Source organism: Sinocyclocheilus rhinocerous, unplaced genomic scaffold (genome assembly GCF_001515625.1).
Source record: "Sinocyclocheilus rhinocerous isolate Xijiao unplaced genomic scaffold, SAMN03320098_v1.1 scaffold2765, whole genome shotgun sequence".
Classification (NCBI taxonomy): Eukaryota; Metazoa; Chordata; class Actinopteri; order Cypriniformes; family Cyprinidae; genus Sinocyclocheilus; species Sinocyclocheilus rhinocerous.
In genome coordinates, this window is record NW_015653018.1 from 2,047 (window position 1) to 22,447 (window position 20,401).

Here is a 20,401-nt window from a genome sequence, read left to right on the forward strand (position 1 = left end):
CCCTTGCATAATGCATAATCAGTTTGTTGAAAAATTATGAAAATCCATCCATGAATGTCAAAATCATATATATATATATATATATATATATATATAGTTGTATAAAATAAAGGAGTGTGTACATTTTTTTTCAGAATTTCTCATTTTGAAATCCATAGAAAATTACATTAAGTTTTGCAATATTTTTTTCATTTTTGTGTCAACTATCACTTTAAAGCTTAATGGCTACAAATAAATGTCCTTTATTAGGCACTGCATGAAAATAAATTATTTTTATTTAATGATATTTACTGTATTTTGAGTGTGTTAGTAATTGTTTCTATGCTCTTTTCATTTCTGTGCTTGTTTACACTTTTAATGTGATGTATTCAAATCAAGGTTATAATGAACTAAAACCATAACATAGTACATATTTGAAATAAATAAACCTTAAATGAAATAAAATAAAATATACAAAAACTTTATTTCTTTATTCTTTCTTGATGTGCTAAAATTACTACAACTGAAATAAAAATGAATAAAATTTAAATTTAAAATTATATGCATACATACATACATACATACATGCATGCATATATAAATAACCATAATTGTTTCTGAAATGGTGCTTTGAAAGGGTTTCCCGAAATGTTTCTGCATTTTCTATTTATTCTTGGAATTACAGTGACATTTTATTTTTATTATATATTTTGTGTGTTTGCTTTTTCAGAGACGACAGCACTTTGTCCAGACTCACCAGGCAGGCCTTCTTGCCAAGACAAGCATCCATTAGTGCAGAAACATGGGTTCAGGAGGCCTGCCATTCAGCTGTTTGGTTTTGGCCACCCTGATGACTTTAAATCATGCCGGCCTGGTAAAGAAGATGATCAGACACCGGCGGGAAGCTCTGACGATTCCCGGCATACACAATGTAACCCTTCCGAGCTCCTCTCAACCGGTCGTTTTTAACCACGTCTACAACATCAAAGTTCCAGGTAGCTCTCTGTGCTCGGTGGATCTGGACTCTCCTGTCGGTTCGGATCTTGAGCAGAAGGATGCGCCATCTGGCTCAGAAGTAACAGACCACACATTAGATGGCGGTAATCAGGTCGTCTTCACCCATCGCATCAACATCCCCAAGCAGGCGTGTGGCTGTACGGACGGGCTGCCGGACCTGAAGGAGCTCCTGAATCGGCTGGAGATGTTGGAGGGCGAGATGTCGACGCTCAGAGAGCAATGCGCCACAGAAACCACCTGCTGCAGCGCTCAGGCCACAGGTACACGTTCACTTTCCAGACACTTTGAGATTCACTTATTGAGGGGGGAAAGTTCACAGTATTACGGATAATCACATTTTAAAGGTTTTTCAATGTTAAAATACTTTCTCCTATTCAGGTTTAATGTGCATAAACAAAGATATACAAGATATTCATATGTTGATTCCTTCACAAAGTGCAAACACTGTTCTTTTTGAGCATTATGATTACAATATAGCCCAACCAATGGTGTAAGTTTAAGGATGGGCTGACCAGTGTAAGAGGTGGGAAGTCATAATTTTTTTCATTCAGTTTGGTAATGATAATGGAGCAGAAATTACACTCTTCAATCATGAACCTTTTGATTCCCACCCTCTTTTTGGGCAAAATAAAATGATTGCAGTTCACGAACCTTCAGTAGGCCTACTACTGACATAATACTGGTCCCCCTTATTCATTTGTTTGTTTTATTTAACTTCTGTTAAACAGTTTTGTTTAACTTCACACATGTCCTGATTCTGTAGGTACTGTAGGAACGAAGCCCTACTGCAGCGGCCGTGGAAACTACAGCACGGAGACCTGCGGCTGTATATGTGAGCCCGGATGGAAGGGCCCCAACTGCACCGTTCCCGAATGTCCCGGAGACTGCAATGACCAGGGCCGCTGCATTAACGGAAAGTGTGAGTGTTTCAATGGCTTCGCGGGTGAGGACTGTAGCGTGGAGACCTGTCTGGTTGACTGCGGCGAGAACGGGCGGTGCATTAACGGAGCATGCGTTTGCAATGAAGGCTTCTCTGGGGACGATTGCACAGAGACGGATTGTCTCAACAACTGTTTGGGACGCGGCCGCTGCGTTGATAGCGAGTGTGTCTGCGATGAACCCTGGACCGGATTCGATTGCTCCGAGCTCATCTGTCCGCATGACTGCTACGACCGCGGGCGATGCGAAAATGGGACTTGTTATTGCGATAAAGGCTACACCGGAGAGGACTGCGGGGCATTCACTTGTTCGAACGACTGCTCGGGACGAGGTTTTTGTATTGACGGCCGCTGCGAATGCGACGCCGGCTACTCCGGCGAGGATTGTTCCAGCTTGACCTGTCCGAGCGACTGCAACCAAAGAGGGCGCTGTTTCAACGGCGTGTGCATTTGTGAAACGGGTTATTTCGGAGAGGACTGCGGGAAGCTCTCCTGCCCGAATAACTGCAACAGTAGAGGGCGCTGCATTAATGGTCGTTGTGAATGCAACATCGGATTCCAAGGCCATGATTGTTTGGAGTTTAGCTGCCCCAATGATTGCAATAACCGCGGGCGCTGCGTTAACGGCCAGTGTGTTTGTGAAGAGGGATTCGGTGGCGAGGACTGCAGCATCAAAACCTGCCCGTCGGACTGCTATGGCCGAGGCCAGTGTGTGGATGGGAAGTGCATTTGCTTTGCGAACTTTGCCGGCGAAGACTGCAGTGAAATGAGTTGCCCGAGCAACTGCCTGAACCGTGGACGTTGCGTCGCGGGGCAATGCGTTTGCGACGAAGGCTTCACCGGAGAGGACTGTAGTCAGAGGAAGTGTCCCAACGACTGCCTCGGCCGCGGACGCTGCGTGGAGGGACAGTGTGTTTGCCAGGAGGGTTTTGAAGGCCTGGATTGCTCCGTTCCCACCTGTCCTGGAAACTGCAATAACCGTGGGCGCTGCTTCAATGGGAAATGTGTCTGTGATGAGGGATTCGCTGGAGATGCCTGTGGAGAAAGAAGCTGTCCGAATGACTGCAATGATGCGGGGCAATGTGTGGGCGGCCGCTGTGTATGCGATGAAGGCTACATTGGCGAGGATTGCTCAGAAGGTAATTGCCAAAAGCAGTCAATTATATTCTATATACTAGACTATATATACTATCATTTATATACTATATATTAATATTTTGAACCTGTTTATATTTTCATATTTTCCATTTTCATTTTAGTTACAGTTTAATAATTTTATGTTTTTTTACCTTTTCTAAATCATTTTTATCATTTTGGCATGTCTTTATCCTTTTTATTCATTTTTATTTAAGTTATAGTTGTTATTTTCTGAGTTTTTAAAGTAAAAAAAATATTTTTTTTAACTTGTGAAGTAAAATAAATGTTAATTGAAATAAAATAAGATATAAAAACTTAAAAATGTTAGTTCTCGTTTTAATTTAGTTTAATTTGATGTACTAAAATAACTAAAACTGAAATAAAAATTAATAAAAACTATATAGACATATTAAAAAAGAAAAAAAAAAGCCTACAAAAAATGACAAAACACACAACAAAATTACTAAAACTTTACCTAAAATCCAAATGAAAGTGGAAAAAAAAAAAAAAATCTAAATATGAATGGTATCTCAGTGATACTAAAATAACACTCTGGTTATTTTAGTACTTGAAGTTAAACTAAATAAAAATTAAAAATGTTGTCTTCAAAACTAATGAGTTTACCAAGTAAAAAAATAAATAAAATATTTTTTTTTTTAAAATATTTTATTTGATTTTATTTCAGTTAATATTTATTTTATTTCAAGTAACAGTATTTTTATGGATTTAGTTAACAATAATAACCCTGCAAAGCATTAGTCCTTACTCCGTACTGGTGATGCAAACACTTTTTTTCAAGTGTTAGCTAGATGATTGGCATTTCTTTGTTTTTATGGATTTAAATTAGATGGATAATTCAGCCAAAAATTAAAGTACTGTGGCTCAGTCTCATGTTATTCCAAACCTTTCTTTCTTCCAATGAATACAAAATGAGATGTTATGCAGAATGTTTACATACTTTTCCATACACCTCAGTGTTGTTGAACATCAAAAGAGACAGAAAAGCACCATAAAAGCAGCCCATGTATAAGACTCACAAATAACTTACTGATGATATACACTACCACTCAAAAAGCTTGGGGTCAGGAAATGAAATGAAATTAAAGAAATTAATGCTTTTATGCAGCAAAATTGACAGTGATGTCACAAAAGATTTCTATTTCAAATAAATACTGTTCTTTTGAACTTTCTATTCATCAAAGTATCCTGAAAAAAAAAACAATGTGTCATGGTTTTCACAAAATTATGAAGCAGCACAACTGTTTTCAACACTGATAATAATAATAAATGTTTTTGAGCAGCAAATCAGCATATTATAATGATTTCTGAAAGATCATGTGGGACTGAAGACTGGAGTAATGATGCTGAAAATTCAGCTTTGATCACAGAAATAAATAACATTTTAAGATATATTCAGGTAGAAAATGGTTCTTTTAAATTGTAATGATATTTCACATTATTGCCATTTTTCTGTATTTTGATCAAATAAATGCAGCCTTAGTGAGCAGAATAGACTTCTTTCAAAAACACAAAAAATCTACTACATAGTGCACTATTTTAGATCCATCTTTTTGCACAGAATAGTGCTGAACATGCTTGATTTTTATTTATTTTTTTTACTTTGACAGCAAACTCACACCATATGTGTCCCAGAGAAATCCATTAGCTTTATATAGAGGACAATTAGTGGTGAAGGTCAACACAGACAACAATTAAAGTCATGTCAAAAGGTCCAAAAACTGCCATTAATAAGAAACCAAAGCTAATTTACTCAGTGTAGCTCAATTCAAACCTCTCAGCAGTTTGATTAGATGTTTTTTTCCAGTCACCACAGTGGAGACATGGACAATTTTCCTACTTTTTGGCACAAAAGATCATTCACTCTCTCAACATCTGTGATGTAAATGACCCTTAATATCTTTCCAAGTCTCACCACCGGAAGACCTGACCATTACGGATGTGACCACGGAGAAGGTGAACCTCACATGGAAGAACGAGATGCTGGTGGCGGAGTATTTGGTTACATACGTCCCGACGTCACCAGGCGGCCTGCAGTTGGACTTCCGCGTGCCTGGAGATCGTACGTCTGCTACCGTCTCTGAGCTGGAGCCGGGAATCGAGTATCTCATCAACGTTTATGCCATCCTCAACAACAAGAAGAGTGTTCCTGTCAGCGCCAGAGTGGCCACATGTATGTTCACACGCCCTGATCAACATTACACAAATGCAATCACTATACAAAACTGTGAAGCGTATATTTATATACATAGATGGAACTTAAATGTTTGTCTAACACTGGAGATGTGGTCTTTTGCAGTTGTGCCATTCTCATAATTAGAAAACCATCATCTAGCCAATAATACTAATACATGCATTACAAAAAATCGCATTCTTAATGTGTTTTTCAATACAAAAAAAAAAAAAACTGAATCCCTAAAACAAGATAAATTCACCTGAGAGGCAAAATTGCATGAGATGACAAAAATCTTAATTAAGAGAAAATGTATCTCATATGTTTTTCTTTGTTAGATTTTTTTCATGTTTTTCATTTATTTAAAGGGGTCATATGATGCTGCTAAAAAGAACATTATTTTGTGTATTTGGTGTAATGAAATGTGTTTATGCGGTTTAAAGTTCAAAAAACACATTATTTTCCACATACTGTACATTATTGTTTCTCCTCTATGCCCCGCCTTTTTGAAACGCGTCGATTTTTACAAAACTAATTTTAAATTTTAATTGCAAAATATTTTTGCACCATGGTAGTATTTATTGCACTACCTTTAGTTTGTATTTTCAGTGTCATTAACGTCACCAAACAGGTTTCCTAAACACGCCTTGTCCTCTACTGTCATTTAGCTTTTTCTTTTATTTAAAGCAATTGACACATGTTTGAATGTTGGAAAAGAAGCTTATTTTTTGGACTATAAAAATTGTTCATTGATATTTTTTATTATTATTTTGTAGATTTTTTTTTTTTTTCCATCAGTGATACATCTGTGGAGGTTTTGTGGGACCGGCTGAACTTTCCATTCGACGGCTGGGAGCTCATCTTTCGTAACACGGTTAGTTTCACGGGAGATGATGCTGAAGGCAATAATCTAGGCAAAAAATGAGAGAATCCAGACACATCTGTTGACACTGCTGCACATTGTCTATGATGCTACATACACATCACAAATATCCACAAAATACTATTTTGTTAACTGTTTAGAACTCAAATCTAACTTAAAAAACAAAATCTTCCAAAAATATGATTTTAATCCTATGCGGGTTTGTCAAAATCAGATTTTATCAGCCAATAATCTAGCCTATAATACATTCTTAATGAGTTTTTGTCGTCTTCTCCGATACAAAACATCAGAATTCTTTAAAAACAAGATAATTTCACCTGAGAGGCAAAACTGCACAAGACAGATTTGTCATATTCTTTTCATGTTTTTCATTTGTTAAAGGGTAAATATGAACCTATTTATTTATTTATTTGTTTGTTTGTTTATTTATTTATTTAGGCAATAATCTAGGCAAAAAATGAGAGAATCCAGACGCATCTGTTGACACTGCTGCACATTGTCTATGATGCTACATACACATCACAAAAATCCACAAAATACTATTTTGTTAACTGTTTAGAACTCAAATCTAACTTAAAAAACAAAATCTTCCAAAAATATGATTTTAATCCTATGCGGGTTTGTCAAAATCAGATTTTATCAGCCAATAATCTAGCCTATAATACATTCTTAATGAGTTTTTGTCGTCTTCTCCGATACAAAACATCAGAATTCTTTAAAAACAAGATAATTTCACCTGAGAGGCAAAACTGCACAAGACAGATTTGTCATATTCTTTTCATGTTTTTCATTTGTTAAAGGGTAAATATGAACCTATTTATTTATTTATTTGTTTGTTTGTTTATTTATTTATTTATGTAATCATTCATTCAGCCCTTCAGACTGCATCAAACCAAAGAATTTGGGTCAGAATATACACTATATTATATAAATAATGTACAATATAAATAATACAATAATCACATTCTTAATGATTTTTTCTGTCTTGTTCATTTGTTTAAAGGGGTCATATGATGCAATTTCATTTTTTCCTTTCTCTTTGGAGTGTTACAAGCTCTTGGTGCATAAAGAAGATCTGTAAATTTGCAAAGACTAAAGTCTCAAATCCAAAGAGATATTCTTTATAAAAGTTAAGAGTCAGCCACGCCTACCTAAAACGGCTCGTTCGAACACGCCCCCACATATCTACCTAACTGTGTGGGAAGATTTGCATAACGCCACACAAATGTTCACGCAAAGAAAGAAGGAGTAACTTTTGTTTGGTCTTCCAAAAGAGGACGATATCCGCTTCGTTATGCCTAGAGCTGATCTGTGCTGGTCGCTGAGGGAATACTTCAACTTAGTGCTGTGGATCGCCGGCACATTTTATGGAGGACTGTTTACTGATCCTGGGAGAGTTACGTTAGACTAAAATGCCAGCAGTTCTGACTCACGTAAGTACGTTTTCATTTGAAGGATTTGCCACTGATGATTCAAACGCGAGTTTTGGGCAGTGTGGATTAATGTTAGCACTTGTTGTTTGTCATTTCTCTTATCACAAATGCAGACAGGGTTTTATGTTTACGCGGCGCAATGCAACGCAACGCGTAAGAAGACAGTATAAGTCATTATAATCAGTAATTTTGTCCCCACTGGATGCAACAAATGCCTCGTTTGTAATGGGTTTTAATGTTTATGTCTCGTCGCTCCGGCCGGACACGGCATCAACACAGTATGGTGAGGGGCGTAACATTTCCGTCTCACGCTTGAGGTATTCGGCCAATCACAACGCACTGGATAGCTGGCCAATCACAGCACACCTCGCTTTTTCAGACCGATGAGTTTTGTAAAAATCGACGCGTTTCAAAAAGGCGGGGCATAGAGGAGAAACAATAATGTACAGTATGTGGAAAATAATGCGTTTTTTTTATTTTAAATCGCATAAACACATTTCTTTACACCAAATACACAAAATAATGTTCTTTTTAGCAGCATCATATGACCCCTTTAAAGTGTGAAGTGTTTAAGTATGAACTTTGTTGAAGAGAAAAATTTAAGAAATAAAAAATTATGTTTAGAAAATAATGTTTGCATATAGGAAAAAACTATTTTTGGACAGTTAATTTAGTATTATTATTATTATTAGGGTGTTGTAATTTTATTAAAATTTTTTACAATTATTTTTAATGTTTAGTTTTTGTTTAGTTAATTAATTATTTTAATAATTAGATATGTATTTACTTATTTTGCTCTTCAGACTGCCAAAAAACGGCAAGAATTTGAGACTGTGTAAATGTATTTTTTGATGCCTTACTAGGCAAAGGAATTTAGGTCCGTTTCATTACATTATAAACACATCTTCCCAGGACGTGGAAGCAATTCAGAGCCATATTTATGAAGTGCTATAAAGCAAAGTGCAAGTAAAGTGTTGAAATACCCTAGATGATAAATACTTGAAACACTCTCATCAGTTTAATAACTGCCAGTAAAACTAAGAGTAAAAATGTATCTCTGTACCAGCTGCTCAATCATTAGGTCAACAGATTTACTGCGGTAAAATGTTCACATAGTGGTTTATTCCTAAAGGAGGTTCTAGGTACCAAGGTTATACGGTCATGCTGCTTGTTTCATAGTCTCTCTCTCTCATATTTAAAACAGAGGAATGATATGAAGGGGCATTTTCTCCATTTGAGTCAGAGCTGCATGCGGCCATGAGCTCATACACTCATTTAAGAAGCCATTAAAAAGAACCATCCTTGAACCATAAAGTCTCCATTAAGACTCACTTTAATGGTGCTCCAGAAATCCCAGATGTTTGAACTTATTGCTCACTTTCAGTGCTGTTGTTTCATGCCACCAGCATTTAGGAAACTAATAACATTTAAATGCATGACACGTTTTCCCTGTCATATCATGACTCTCAGTAATGGGGATATAAATATAGACTCTGAGAAACTGTTATTGGAATTTTGTGACTTTTAGTACATGAATATTAGCTTTGAGTTCATCTAGACCAATGGTCTTCAACCTTTTTGACTCCAAGGATTTTAAAAGTATTTTTTTACTCACAATTTTTTCTCAATAAAAGATTTCATAACTTGGCATAACTACAAAAAAAAAGCGTATTCATTATATGTGTGCCCATGGAGTTTTAAGATTGTATTAATTTATAAATAGAAGCCTGTTTTTTTGTTTTGTTTTGTTTTGTTTTGTTTTTTCGACCAGATTTTGAGATTTTTCATCAATATTATTATTTTTTTTTATTTTTTTTTTTATTTTTTTTTTTAATTGTTTTACTTATTTTATTTTAATCAATGTTTTGTTTTGTTTTGTTTTTTCGACCAGATTTTGAGATTTTTCATCAATATTATTATTTTTTTTTATTTTTTTTTTTATTTTTTTTTTTAATTGTTTTACTTATTTTATTTTAATCAATTTTTTTTATTTTTTATATTTTTTTTTTATGGTGAGGCCTTTAGGTCAGTTTCATTAACTTATAAAATGTCTATTAATTAGCTTTGAGGTCATCTCAGTGGTTCTCAACCTTTTTGAATATAACAGTTTGATTATATTTTAGATATATTAATATATGAATATTTTAGATCTTGGCACAATTACAAAAATGTATACTCATTATAAAATTGCTCATGGAGTTATACTTTTTTTTTATTAATTTGTATGCCTTTTTTATATCTAAAAATCACGTTTTTAAAATTAGACTACCTCTTACATCCAGTTTGTTGAGTGGGGTGAATTAAAACAAGACATATCTAGATTTTAAGTTGTTTTGCCTATTTTAGTGCTTGTTTTGTCTTATTTTAAATCATCTTACGTTTCTGAGGCCCTCTGGTTGCAAACCACTGATCTATACAGTATATTCTCCTAAAAATATTTCAGGTTTAGCAAAAATAACCAAGGCTAAATCAAGCTAAATGCATGTTTTTTCTGTCTTCTCAATAACAGAAAGAAGAAAACGGGAAGATCGTGAACAATCTGACACCTTCCCAGACCAACTTTGAGCAACCAGGACTCGGCCCCGGCCAGGAATATGAAGTCACTTTGTCCATCATTAAGAACAACACCAGAGGACCCGAAACAAGCTCCACTGTAGTAACAAGTAATGCACCTTCTCTAAAGTAAACCTTTCCTCTTGTTTATTGTCTGTGTCGTGATCCCATTTAAATGTGGCAGTAAATGTTAAAGGTGTTGATTTTGGTCCGTCCGGTAATTGACTGGATTAATCTACATCTGCTAAACGGCTCTAAAGTGTCGGAGGTTGAAGGCGAAACCAGCTCAGCAGTAAAGAATGTGAAGGCCTGCTGTTTAGAAAGGCCAAGAAGAATAGGGGCCATCATTTAACCTTATGAAATATCCAGCGTGGGTTGACCAACAGGGCTTTAACAACCCAATTCAGTGCTTAACCGTGAGAAATTTGGACAATCCGTGTGTCTGGCTTGACATTTTACAGCCTCTGCACACATAGATCCATGATAACAACCAATAAGGCATTTTTAGTTTCAAAAGGCCCTTGATTTCTGACAGTAGTTAGTGTATTTCCCTATTTTACTGCCTGTAAAAGTGCTCAGATTTCTAGATTTGGAAACATCCATCACGAATTTGTGGTTCTTGGTGCATTAAATCTTATTTACTGCATGAAAGAATTTTGTAGACATTGACTGACTTTAAAAGACCTAATCAAGTTTAGAAGTGGTGTTTGCCAAGTCAACCATCATGAGTTTTGCGTAAACTGAGAGTTATTAATTTGAATAAACCCTTAACACTAAATATTAAACTGCAGCGTTTGCACATTCACAACACATGGGTTTCTTCTTAATGTCGTTCTAGTGTTTATGAATTTGGAGTTTTCTAAATGAACGACTACACTGCAAAAAATGCTTTTCTTACTTTGATTTTTTGTCTTGTTTCCAGCCAAAATAGCAAAATAATCTGCCAATGGGGTAAGAAAAATAATCTTGTTTTCTGTTTGAAATAAGATTATTTTGCTTACCCCATTGGCAGATTATTTTGCTTGTTCTATCTAAATTTTTAGATATTTTGGCTGAAAACAAGACAAACAAATCTAAGTAAGAAAAGCATTTTTGGTTAGTAATCTGCATAAAACACGCCCAAATAATTTTAAATATTATGACCTTTTAAGGATTATTATAGGTGCTTAATTATTAATAAAGGTTTGTATTATTATCAATGTTATCAATGTTGAAAACAGTGCAGCTTAATATTTTTGTAGAAACCATGATGCATTTTTGTTCAGGATTCTCTGATGAGTAAAAAAGTTCAAAAGAGCAGCATTTATTTGAAATAGAAATCTTTTGCTACATTATAAATGTCTTTACTGTCACTTTTGATCAGTTCAATGCATACATGCCGAATAAAAGCATTATTTCTTTTTTCCCCAAAACATGTGAATGGTAGAGTATCTCCTGCAGTAGTGAATACAGTGATGTGCCGCTGTTTTTCTTCATTCGACTGGTCATGACGTTCCAGTGTTTGTAATTCATATGATTACTCATTTTAGTGATAAATCAGTTTCACTTGACAAAGTTTGCATGCTCTGGATTTATCAGGGATTCACTGCATTTACGGCCAGCAAAGCAACATTTTAGCGAAATTCTAATAGTGTTTTTATTTTTCGAATAATTATTGCAAATAGAATATTCGACTATTCGTGCACACACACACACACACACATATATACAGTATATATATTCCTCACATATATATACAAAATTATTTGAACTGACTGTAATTATAAGTATAATCATGTATCCCTCCTCTTGCTGTAGGAATCGATTCTCCAGGGCAGATTGATGTTGACGATGTGACAGACCGGTCAGCAGTGATCTCCTGGTCCATACCCGTGGCTCAGGTGGACGGGTTCAGGGTGTCGTACGGGCCGAGCACAGACCTGTTAGTCCATCGAGATGTCGACCTCCCGGCCACAGACACGCAGTACAGCCTGGAGGACCTGGAACCAGACACCGAATACAGAGTGTCTCTCAGTTCAAAGAGGGGAGACGTGACCAGCGAGCTCATCTTTGAGAGCTTCACCACGGGTACGAACACTCTACAGACTAAATATTTAGCTTGCTGGGAGCTTCTCACAAAGATGAACTCAAACCAGTGTTTTAATGAGGTGTGATGGTTTTCTGTGTGTCCCAGGTCTGGATGCCCCCACTGACCTCAAAGCTGTGGATCAGACTGACAGCAGCATCACACTGGAATGGAAAAACAGCCGTTCATCCATCGACGGATACCGTATCAAGTATGGCCCGATCGCAGGAGGTGCTCATGGTGAAGACATGTTCCCTAGAAGAGCAGCAGACACGACATGGGCCACGATTACAGGTAAAACGATGCTCCTGTAATGAGACAAATGTTAAGAATTGCACTGTATTTGCTAGTTGCAGTGCAAAAAAATGATTTCTTCCTCAGTATTTTTGTTTTGTTTTCCAGTACAAATTCCTAAACATTCTTAAATTAAGATACATTTACTTGAAGCAAAATGACTTGAGACATTAAGTCTTGTTTTCTAATAAATAAATAAATAAAATTGTGACTTTATGCTTGAAAAAAAAATCTGTCAGTGAGATCAGAAAAATAATCTTAATTCAAAGGGGGGGAAAATATCACATTGCTTACTCCATCCCATACAGCAATTTTTTCTGGACAAAAATATTTTAAATATATGTTGTAAACAGTGAAGCTCAATAATATATATTTTTGAAATTTAAAATATATTTAGTTTCAACCTTCAAATACCAAAATATATTTCAAAATGTATTTCAGGGGCAAAAAATATAATAATCTTAATTGTATGTTATATATATATATATATATAATATATCTAAAATAATAGTTAGATTTTTTTATATATTTTGTAATATTGTATTTTTTTAACATTGTAAAGTATGTTCCTTTCTGATTTATATTTAATAAAAATCTATTTTATTTTATTTAATAAAAAAAATATGTATTTTATTTTTATGTTCACATGTATTATAAACAAGTTTTTCTATATATATATTTAGATTGTTTTCTTGTTTTAAGCACTTAATTTTTATCTTTTTTTTTCAGAAAATGAGACTTAATATCTTAAGTAATTTTCCTTCTCAGATAAATGTATCTTAAGACTTTTTAGATATATGTAATGGAAAATAAAACAAAAATACTAAGAAAATAATTTTTTGCAGTGTGTTGGTTGTGATTTAATTTAGACTGAAAACACATGAGACTAATGTTGTCTGTCCCTATAAAAGGATCATTTGGACAACTTCATGGTTTAAAAAAAAACAGTTTTAAAGAAAGAACTAATATAAGTGCTTGAACAAAAATGCCAGTTGCACGTTTCTGTTTTTAAACTCTTCATAAATCCATATAGATATGCATTATAGGTCCATTGGTGTAAACATGATTTTTGTCTGCCACAGATAAAGAAGTGAAAGTATTCACATAGAGATGGCATGATACAGAAATGTTCCCCTCGTTCTCTGCTTGAAAAAGCATCAGCTTAGTGTTTTATCTGCTGGATTAATGGGTTTGGTGTGCCGTAGGCCTGAAGCCTGGAACGGAGTATGGCATTGGAGTCACAGCCGTTCAGAATGAAAGAGAGAGTGAGCCAGCGACCACCAACGCACTGACCGGTGAGACCAGCTCTCTTTATATCAGCTACAGACAGTACTGTGCAAAAGTTTGGGATTGCTATGGTTTTTGCTTTGTTTTAAAGAAATTGAAAGAATTTTATTCAGCAAGCATGCATTAAATTGATCACAAATGACAGGAAATGCATTTATAATATTACAAAAATATTTTGTAATATTGTATTTTTTTAACATTGTAAAGTATGTTCCTTTCTGATTTATATTTAATAAAAATCTATTTTATTTTATTTAATAAAAAAAATATGTATTTTATTTTTATGTTCACATGTATTATAAACAAGTTTTTCTATATATATATATTTAGATTGTTTTCTTGTTTTAAGCACTTAATTTTTATCTTTTTTTTTCAGAAAATGAGACTTAATATCTTAAGTAATTTTCCTTCTCAGATAAATGTATCTTAAGACTTTTTAGATATATGTAATGGAAAATAAAACAAAAATACTAAGAAAATAATTTTTTGCAGTGTGTTGGTTGTGATTTAATTTAGACTGAAAATACATGAGACTAATGTTGTCTGTCCCTATAAAAGGATCATTTGGACAACTTCATGGTTTAAAAAAAAACAGTTTTAAAGAAAGAACTAATATAAGTGCTTGAACAAAAATGCCAGTTGCACGTTTCTGTTTTTAAACTCTTCATAAATCCATATAGATATGCATTATAGGTCCATTGGTGTAAACATGATTTTTGTCTGCCACAGATAAAGAAGTGAAAGTATTCACATAGAGATGGCATGATACAGAAATGTTCCCCTCGTTCTCTGCTTGAAAAAGCATCAGCTTAGTGTTTTATCTGCTGGATTAATGGGTTTGGTGTGCCGTAGGCCTGAAGCCTGGAACGGAGTATGGCATTGGAGTCACAGCCGTTCAGAATGAAAGAGAGAGTGAGCCAGCGACCACCAACGCACTGACCGGTGAGACCAGCTCTCTTTATATCAGCTACAGACAGTACTGTGCAAAAGTTTGGGATTGCTATGGTTTTTGCTTTGTTTTAAAGAAATTGAAAGAATTTTATTCAGCAAGCATGCATTAAATTGATCACAAATGACAGGAAATGCATTTATAATATTACAAAAGATTTCTATATCAAATAAATGTTGTTCTTTTGAAATTTGAATTTCAGCATTGATAAGAAGAAATATTTCTTGAGCAGCAAATCAGCATATTATTATGATTTCTGAAGATCATGTGACACTGAAGACTGGAGTAATGATGCTGAAAATTCAGCTTTGATCACAGAAATAAATTACATTTTAAAATATATTCAAATAGTCAAAACAGTTACTTTAAATAGTAATAAAATACCATACTGGTAAAAAAATGTATAGCCTGAATGCAATGTAAGTCGCTTTGGATAAAAGCGTCTGCTAAATGCATAAATTTAAATAAATAAAAATAAACTATCAAAATTGAGTTTATAAAATATTTGCCAATGGGATAAGAAAAATAAAATTAATTCAAAGGAAAACATGTTTTAAGCTTAAAATCAATTTTGATAAGTTTTTCAGAAAACAAGACTTAATATCTTAAGTGATCTTGCTTCTCAAGTAAATTTATCTTTATTTAAAGGGACAGTTCACCCAAAAATGTCAATTCTGTCATCATTTACTCACCCTCAAGTTGTTCCAAACCTTCTTCTGTTGAACACAAAAGAAGATATTTGGAATAATGCTGGTAACCAAATGGTTGCCGGTAGCCATTGACTTCCATAGTATTTTTTTGTCCAAACTATGGAAGCCAATGGTTACTGGCAACTGTGTGGTTACCAGCATTCTTCAAAATATGTGTTCAACAAATTTAATTTAATTTAATTTATTTATTTTGCAGTCCATAACAATAATCTTTTAAAAATGGTGGTGTGCATAATTTTTTAAATAAACACATGCTATTTTTTTCTTATGAAGATGCCTACCAAAATACTAAGCACAGTAACATGAATATAACTCTATTTTTAAACCATTTAAAGAGATTTTAAAAGAATTTACCCAGATATTTGAATTCTGTCCTCATTTACCCACTCTCATGTCTTTCTAAACCAGTATGACTTTGTTCCATGGATCCTGTTCACGCTGCTATTTTTGTGTGTAGTGAACTCAGTGACCAAAAGTACCATAAAAACATCATCCAAGCTGACTTCTTTTATGATGTTTCTCTCATTATATGAAGCACCACAAAACTTCTCCTAAAACCTCCTAAAAAAGACACACAGGTTTGGAACGACATGAAAGTGAATAGATGATGACAGACTAGTCTTTATCTCTTCAGTCTTTTTGATTTCATGAATTCTGATACCATCACCGTTTCCTGGCATGAATGTGTCTTTTGTGCTGTCATTTTGAACCTCCACCCACACAGATCCGGATCCTCCACGAGACTTGGAAGTGCGAGACTCCACCGAAACCACCCTGGAACTGGTCTGGAAGAGGCCCAGGGCCAAGATCTCCACCTACAGGCTAGCGTTTGTCTCTGCCGACGGCCGTCGGGAAGAAGTCGAGCTGCCTGCTACTGCAACCGCCTACACCCTGAGCGGCTTGAGCCCTGGCATGCGCTACACCGTCACCCTCGTGGCAGAACGCGGACAGAGGAGAAGTGCTCCTGCCACCATCACTGCATCCACAGGTGAGCGATTCCTATTGTAAAGTTGATTTTGTTTGCTTAAGTGCAACATGATAATGTCATTGTTCTGTTTTCAGCTGTGGACAACAAAGATTGTGTCGTGAAAATGATCATGACTAACGTAACGTTTATATGCATTTTTTCCCAAATATTTATTGAAAATCATCAGTTTTGGATCTGAAACATACTCTATGCAAGAACGTGAATACAAACACTTCTAGCTGCGTTTGATTTGTGTGGCGTTATATTCGAAAATGTGTCCGAATGCAATTCATACTGCACTGCAATGCATGAATGAATTGCACATTGCAAAAAATGTTTTCATTTGTCTAATTGGTGAGCAAATTGTCTTAAGTCGGCATGTTTATCCATCTTATTTTTAAAGTAAGAGTGCAAGGCTTTCAGTGTTTCAGCCACTTCCAGCTATTTTAGCTGTACAGAAAACAGTCCATTCACTGGAAATTGCTTATAGCATTGAAAAATAAGGTGGATAAAATTATAAAACACAAGGAAACTTTATTGTTATTGCAGGTGCAATGCAACATCGCATGTTAAATGAAAATGTACTCCCCTTCAGGCCATCCAAAATGTAGATGAGCTTTAGCATTCCATCACTTGCTCAGCAATGGATCCTCTGCAGTGAATGGGTGCCGTCAGAATGAGAGTCCAAACAGCTGATAAAAACATCACAATAATCCACACCACTCCAGTCCATCAGTTAATGTCTTGTGACACGTAAAGCTGCATGTTTGTAAGAAACAGATGCATCATTAAGACTTTTTTTAACTTCAAACCATTGCATCTAACTAAAATATGAGTCCTCTATCCATAATATTGATTTCTCCCATGAAAAAGTTATCTCATCTGAATCAAGAGAGAAATATGCACAGATCAAGCACCGTTTACAAGCGGAAACAGTCCAAAATATTTCTAAACAAATATGTGGGTGGATTTTAATGTGAGAGGACAACAGGGGATGGACTTTTTCACTGGAGGAAGCATTATTATGGATTGTATTGGCTCATATTTTGGCCAGAGGTGATGTTTAAAGTTACTTCTTAACTTCTTACAAACACGCAGCTTTTGGCTTCACAAGATGTTAACTGATGGACTGCGGTGGTGTGGGTTACTTGTGGATTATTGTGATGTTTTTATCAGTTGTTTGGACTGTCATTCTGACGGCACCCATTCACTGCAGAGGATCCACTGGTGAGCAAGTGATGGAATGCTACATTTCTCCAAATCTGATCGAATGAACAAACAAACTCATCTACATCTTTTATGGGTGAACTATTAGTAGGTTCAGCAGATCTGCATACTTGTAGTGCATTGGCCAAGTATTCACGTCTGCGTTTGTGTATTTCAGTAAAGTATGTTTCTGGTCTTAATTTATGACACTGTGTCCAAACCAGCTGCAACACCATAAAACCAACAAAGAACGGAAGCTCTTTTATGTAAATCTGAGTTTCTGGAAAGCCCCGCCCACAATGCAATCTCATTGGTCAAAATGATGTATATTAAACATCAGATATGTTCCGATTAGCTGTAATTGTATGGATTTTCACTTTCAGGAAACTTAATGTGTTGCACCTGGTAAAGGAACAGTGTGAGGATCTTTGCTGATAAACCAAGCAAACCATCTGTCTAGAAGATGATATTCAATCATAATTGGTCTTGAATGAGGGGATTTGCACGTGTTATCATGCCGTTTCATCTGTTGTTCCCAAGTGTCATGTGTTTTTGTCTTTTTCTTGTAGCATCTTTCACTTTTTATCTAGCGAACACCAAAGGCACCGACGACAATGTCATTAGCTTTGTGTCTCTCGACAACTCAGAGATCCCGTTCTCTGGGACCGGATACGAGGACCCCACTGGCACCTTGACCGTGTCTAATGTCACATCCGATGGATTTGATCTTGCGTGGGAGTCAAATAAGCACATTGGCTATGATAGTTACACTGTAGAACTTAAAGATTTCTCAGGGAAATGGAAGGAGGAGGTTCATCTCCATGGGGAGGTGAATGACACTAAAATCCGTGGCCTAAAGGCTTCCACAGAGTACCAAGTAAGGCTTTATGGAATATCCAATAACCAAAGATCTTCACTACTAGAAGCAGTTGCAGTTACAGGTATAAACTTTCGTTTGGGTTTCAAGTCATCTGTTTGATTTAGTGCCATTGCAACTTTAAAAAATGTGAAAACATTTTTGTTTCATAGGTTTAAGTATGGAATGACACAAAGTTTGCATGACATAAGATATGCAACTGCTCCCATATGTCATATGGTAGAGCACAAACATGCATGATGATACATAAGTATATGGATGTGTATTTGGGCTGGGTGATTATATATATAAATATAGATATATCTGACTTTTTACGCTATTCAGTATTTACTTTGACCTTGAACAATCATTTATCAATTAATCTTTTAACAATCATTTAATGCAAGATATATTTTTTTATATTTATTTATTTTTTATTAATTTATTTAATTTTATACATTATAATGAATTTCTATTTAAATAATATTTATTAAAATATTTAATTTTAAACAAATACTTTAATACATAAAAATGGCATAAATACATTTAATGCAGATTTGACTTTAATCAGATTTAATTCGATTATAATGCTGTTTTTGCTACTGAGATATTTTATGGTTTTTGCTTAATTTTTATAATATACATTTTTGTTTAATTCACCAGAAGAATCATGAAAAATATATTGTGAATATTCAATATTCATCCATCCCTACTCTGTATATGGCTGCTTATTGGCTCAGAAAAGAAGATCCACAATAGTTGCACAGGAGAAAATCGTTAATGCTCATAACGAACTAAACTGTGTGGTTAAAATACATAGACATTTAAACCTTTCCAAATGTAACAGTGCATAGTAATAAACAGCAATATTTTAATTTAATTGACATTTTGTTTAAATAATATTTATTCAAATGTTTAATTGAATTTATTCAATTGAATTGAATTGAATTGAATTTTTTTTACATAAATTCATAAAAATGTCATACAGTGACTTCCATTACTTCCATTAGTCAAATATTGGTTCAGGCATGGAGCTCTAATGCCGTTTTTGCTACTGAGATATTTTATATTTTTTGCTTGATTTTTATAATATTTAATATTTTTGCTTAATTTAAATTGTTGTGAATATATTGTGATTATTCAGTATATCACCCAGCCCTACTGTGCATATGGCTGCTCATTGGCTCAGACAAGGAAATCCACAAACGTTTTTGCAGTGGTGAAAATTATTAACCCTCATAACAAACTAATCTGTGTGGTGAAAATGCCTGAAAGGCTGATGAGCACAGAATACTGTTTGTGACTTCGAAGAATCGACTTCATGCATGTCCTTTCCTCAAAACATCTTGAGCTCTGCATGGATTATCCATCAGCCTGAAGCGTCCCATGTACTTCCACTCTAGTGGACTACTTGGAAACTTCAGCAATTAATGGCTCATGGTCATTAATGTCAGATGTTTTCAGATGCATGTAGATTGAAATAATTCAAGAAGATTGGTAACATCATTTGCATGTGAATTGAGTTTTATTGCATGCAGTGTAACTCAAACCTCAGCTTACATCGAGAAACTGAGGGGTGAATTCTCAAAGAAATTATCTGTAGCATTGTTTCTTTAAATACTCACGTCACAGTGCTATTGTTATGCATTTTGTATATGCCTGAAAATCATATCACAATGCAGAAAATATTTGTGGTCCTGAAATTGGCTTAGTTTTTTTTTTTTTTTTTCTCTCTCTTTGGATTTTGGCGTGCAATATGACACATGCCAGTGTTATTTTAATATCACTGAGAGACCATTAGCCTAGCTTTTATTTTATATTTCAAATTAGTTTTTATTGTTGAATGTTCCATTTTCATTTTCGTTAAAGTTAGTAATTTTGTTGTGTGTGTTTGTCATTTTTATTAGTTATATATATATATATATATATATATATA

At 34.8% G+C, this 20,401-nt stretch overlaps 1 protein-coding gene across 1 annotated transcript in view; it reads left to right on the plus strand.

Annotated features, from left to right (window-relative positions):
• The first annotated feature begins 715 nt into the window (after positions 1 to 715).
• LOC107715542 (tenascin-like) overlaps positions 716 to 20,401 on the plus strand; it is a 43,480-nt gene continuing 23,794 nt past the window's right edge. Inside the window, exons 1-9 of the mRNA XM_016521693.1 lie at positions 716 to 1,256; positions 1,760 to 3,073; positions 4,999 to 5,262; positions 6,039 to 6,136; positions 10,088 to 10,241; positions 11,929 to 12,198; positions 12,305 to 12,490; positions 13,696 to 13,785; positions 16,161 to 16,424. Of these exons, the coding sequence (XP_016377179.1) occupies positions 782 to 1,256; positions 1,760 to 3,073; positions 4,999 to 5,262; positions 6,039 to 6,136; positions 10,088 to 10,241; positions 11,929 to 12,198; positions 12,305 to 12,490; positions 13,696 to 13,785; positions 16,161 to 16,424 (3,115 nt within the window). The 5' untranslated portion in view covers positions 716 to 781. The remainder of the gene's footprint in view (positions 1,257 to 1,759; positions 3,074 to 4,998; positions 5,263 to 6,038; positions 6,137 to 10,087; positions 10,242 to 11,928; positions 12,199 to 12,304; positions 12,491 to 13,695; positions 13,786 to 16,160; positions 16,425 to 20,401) is intronic.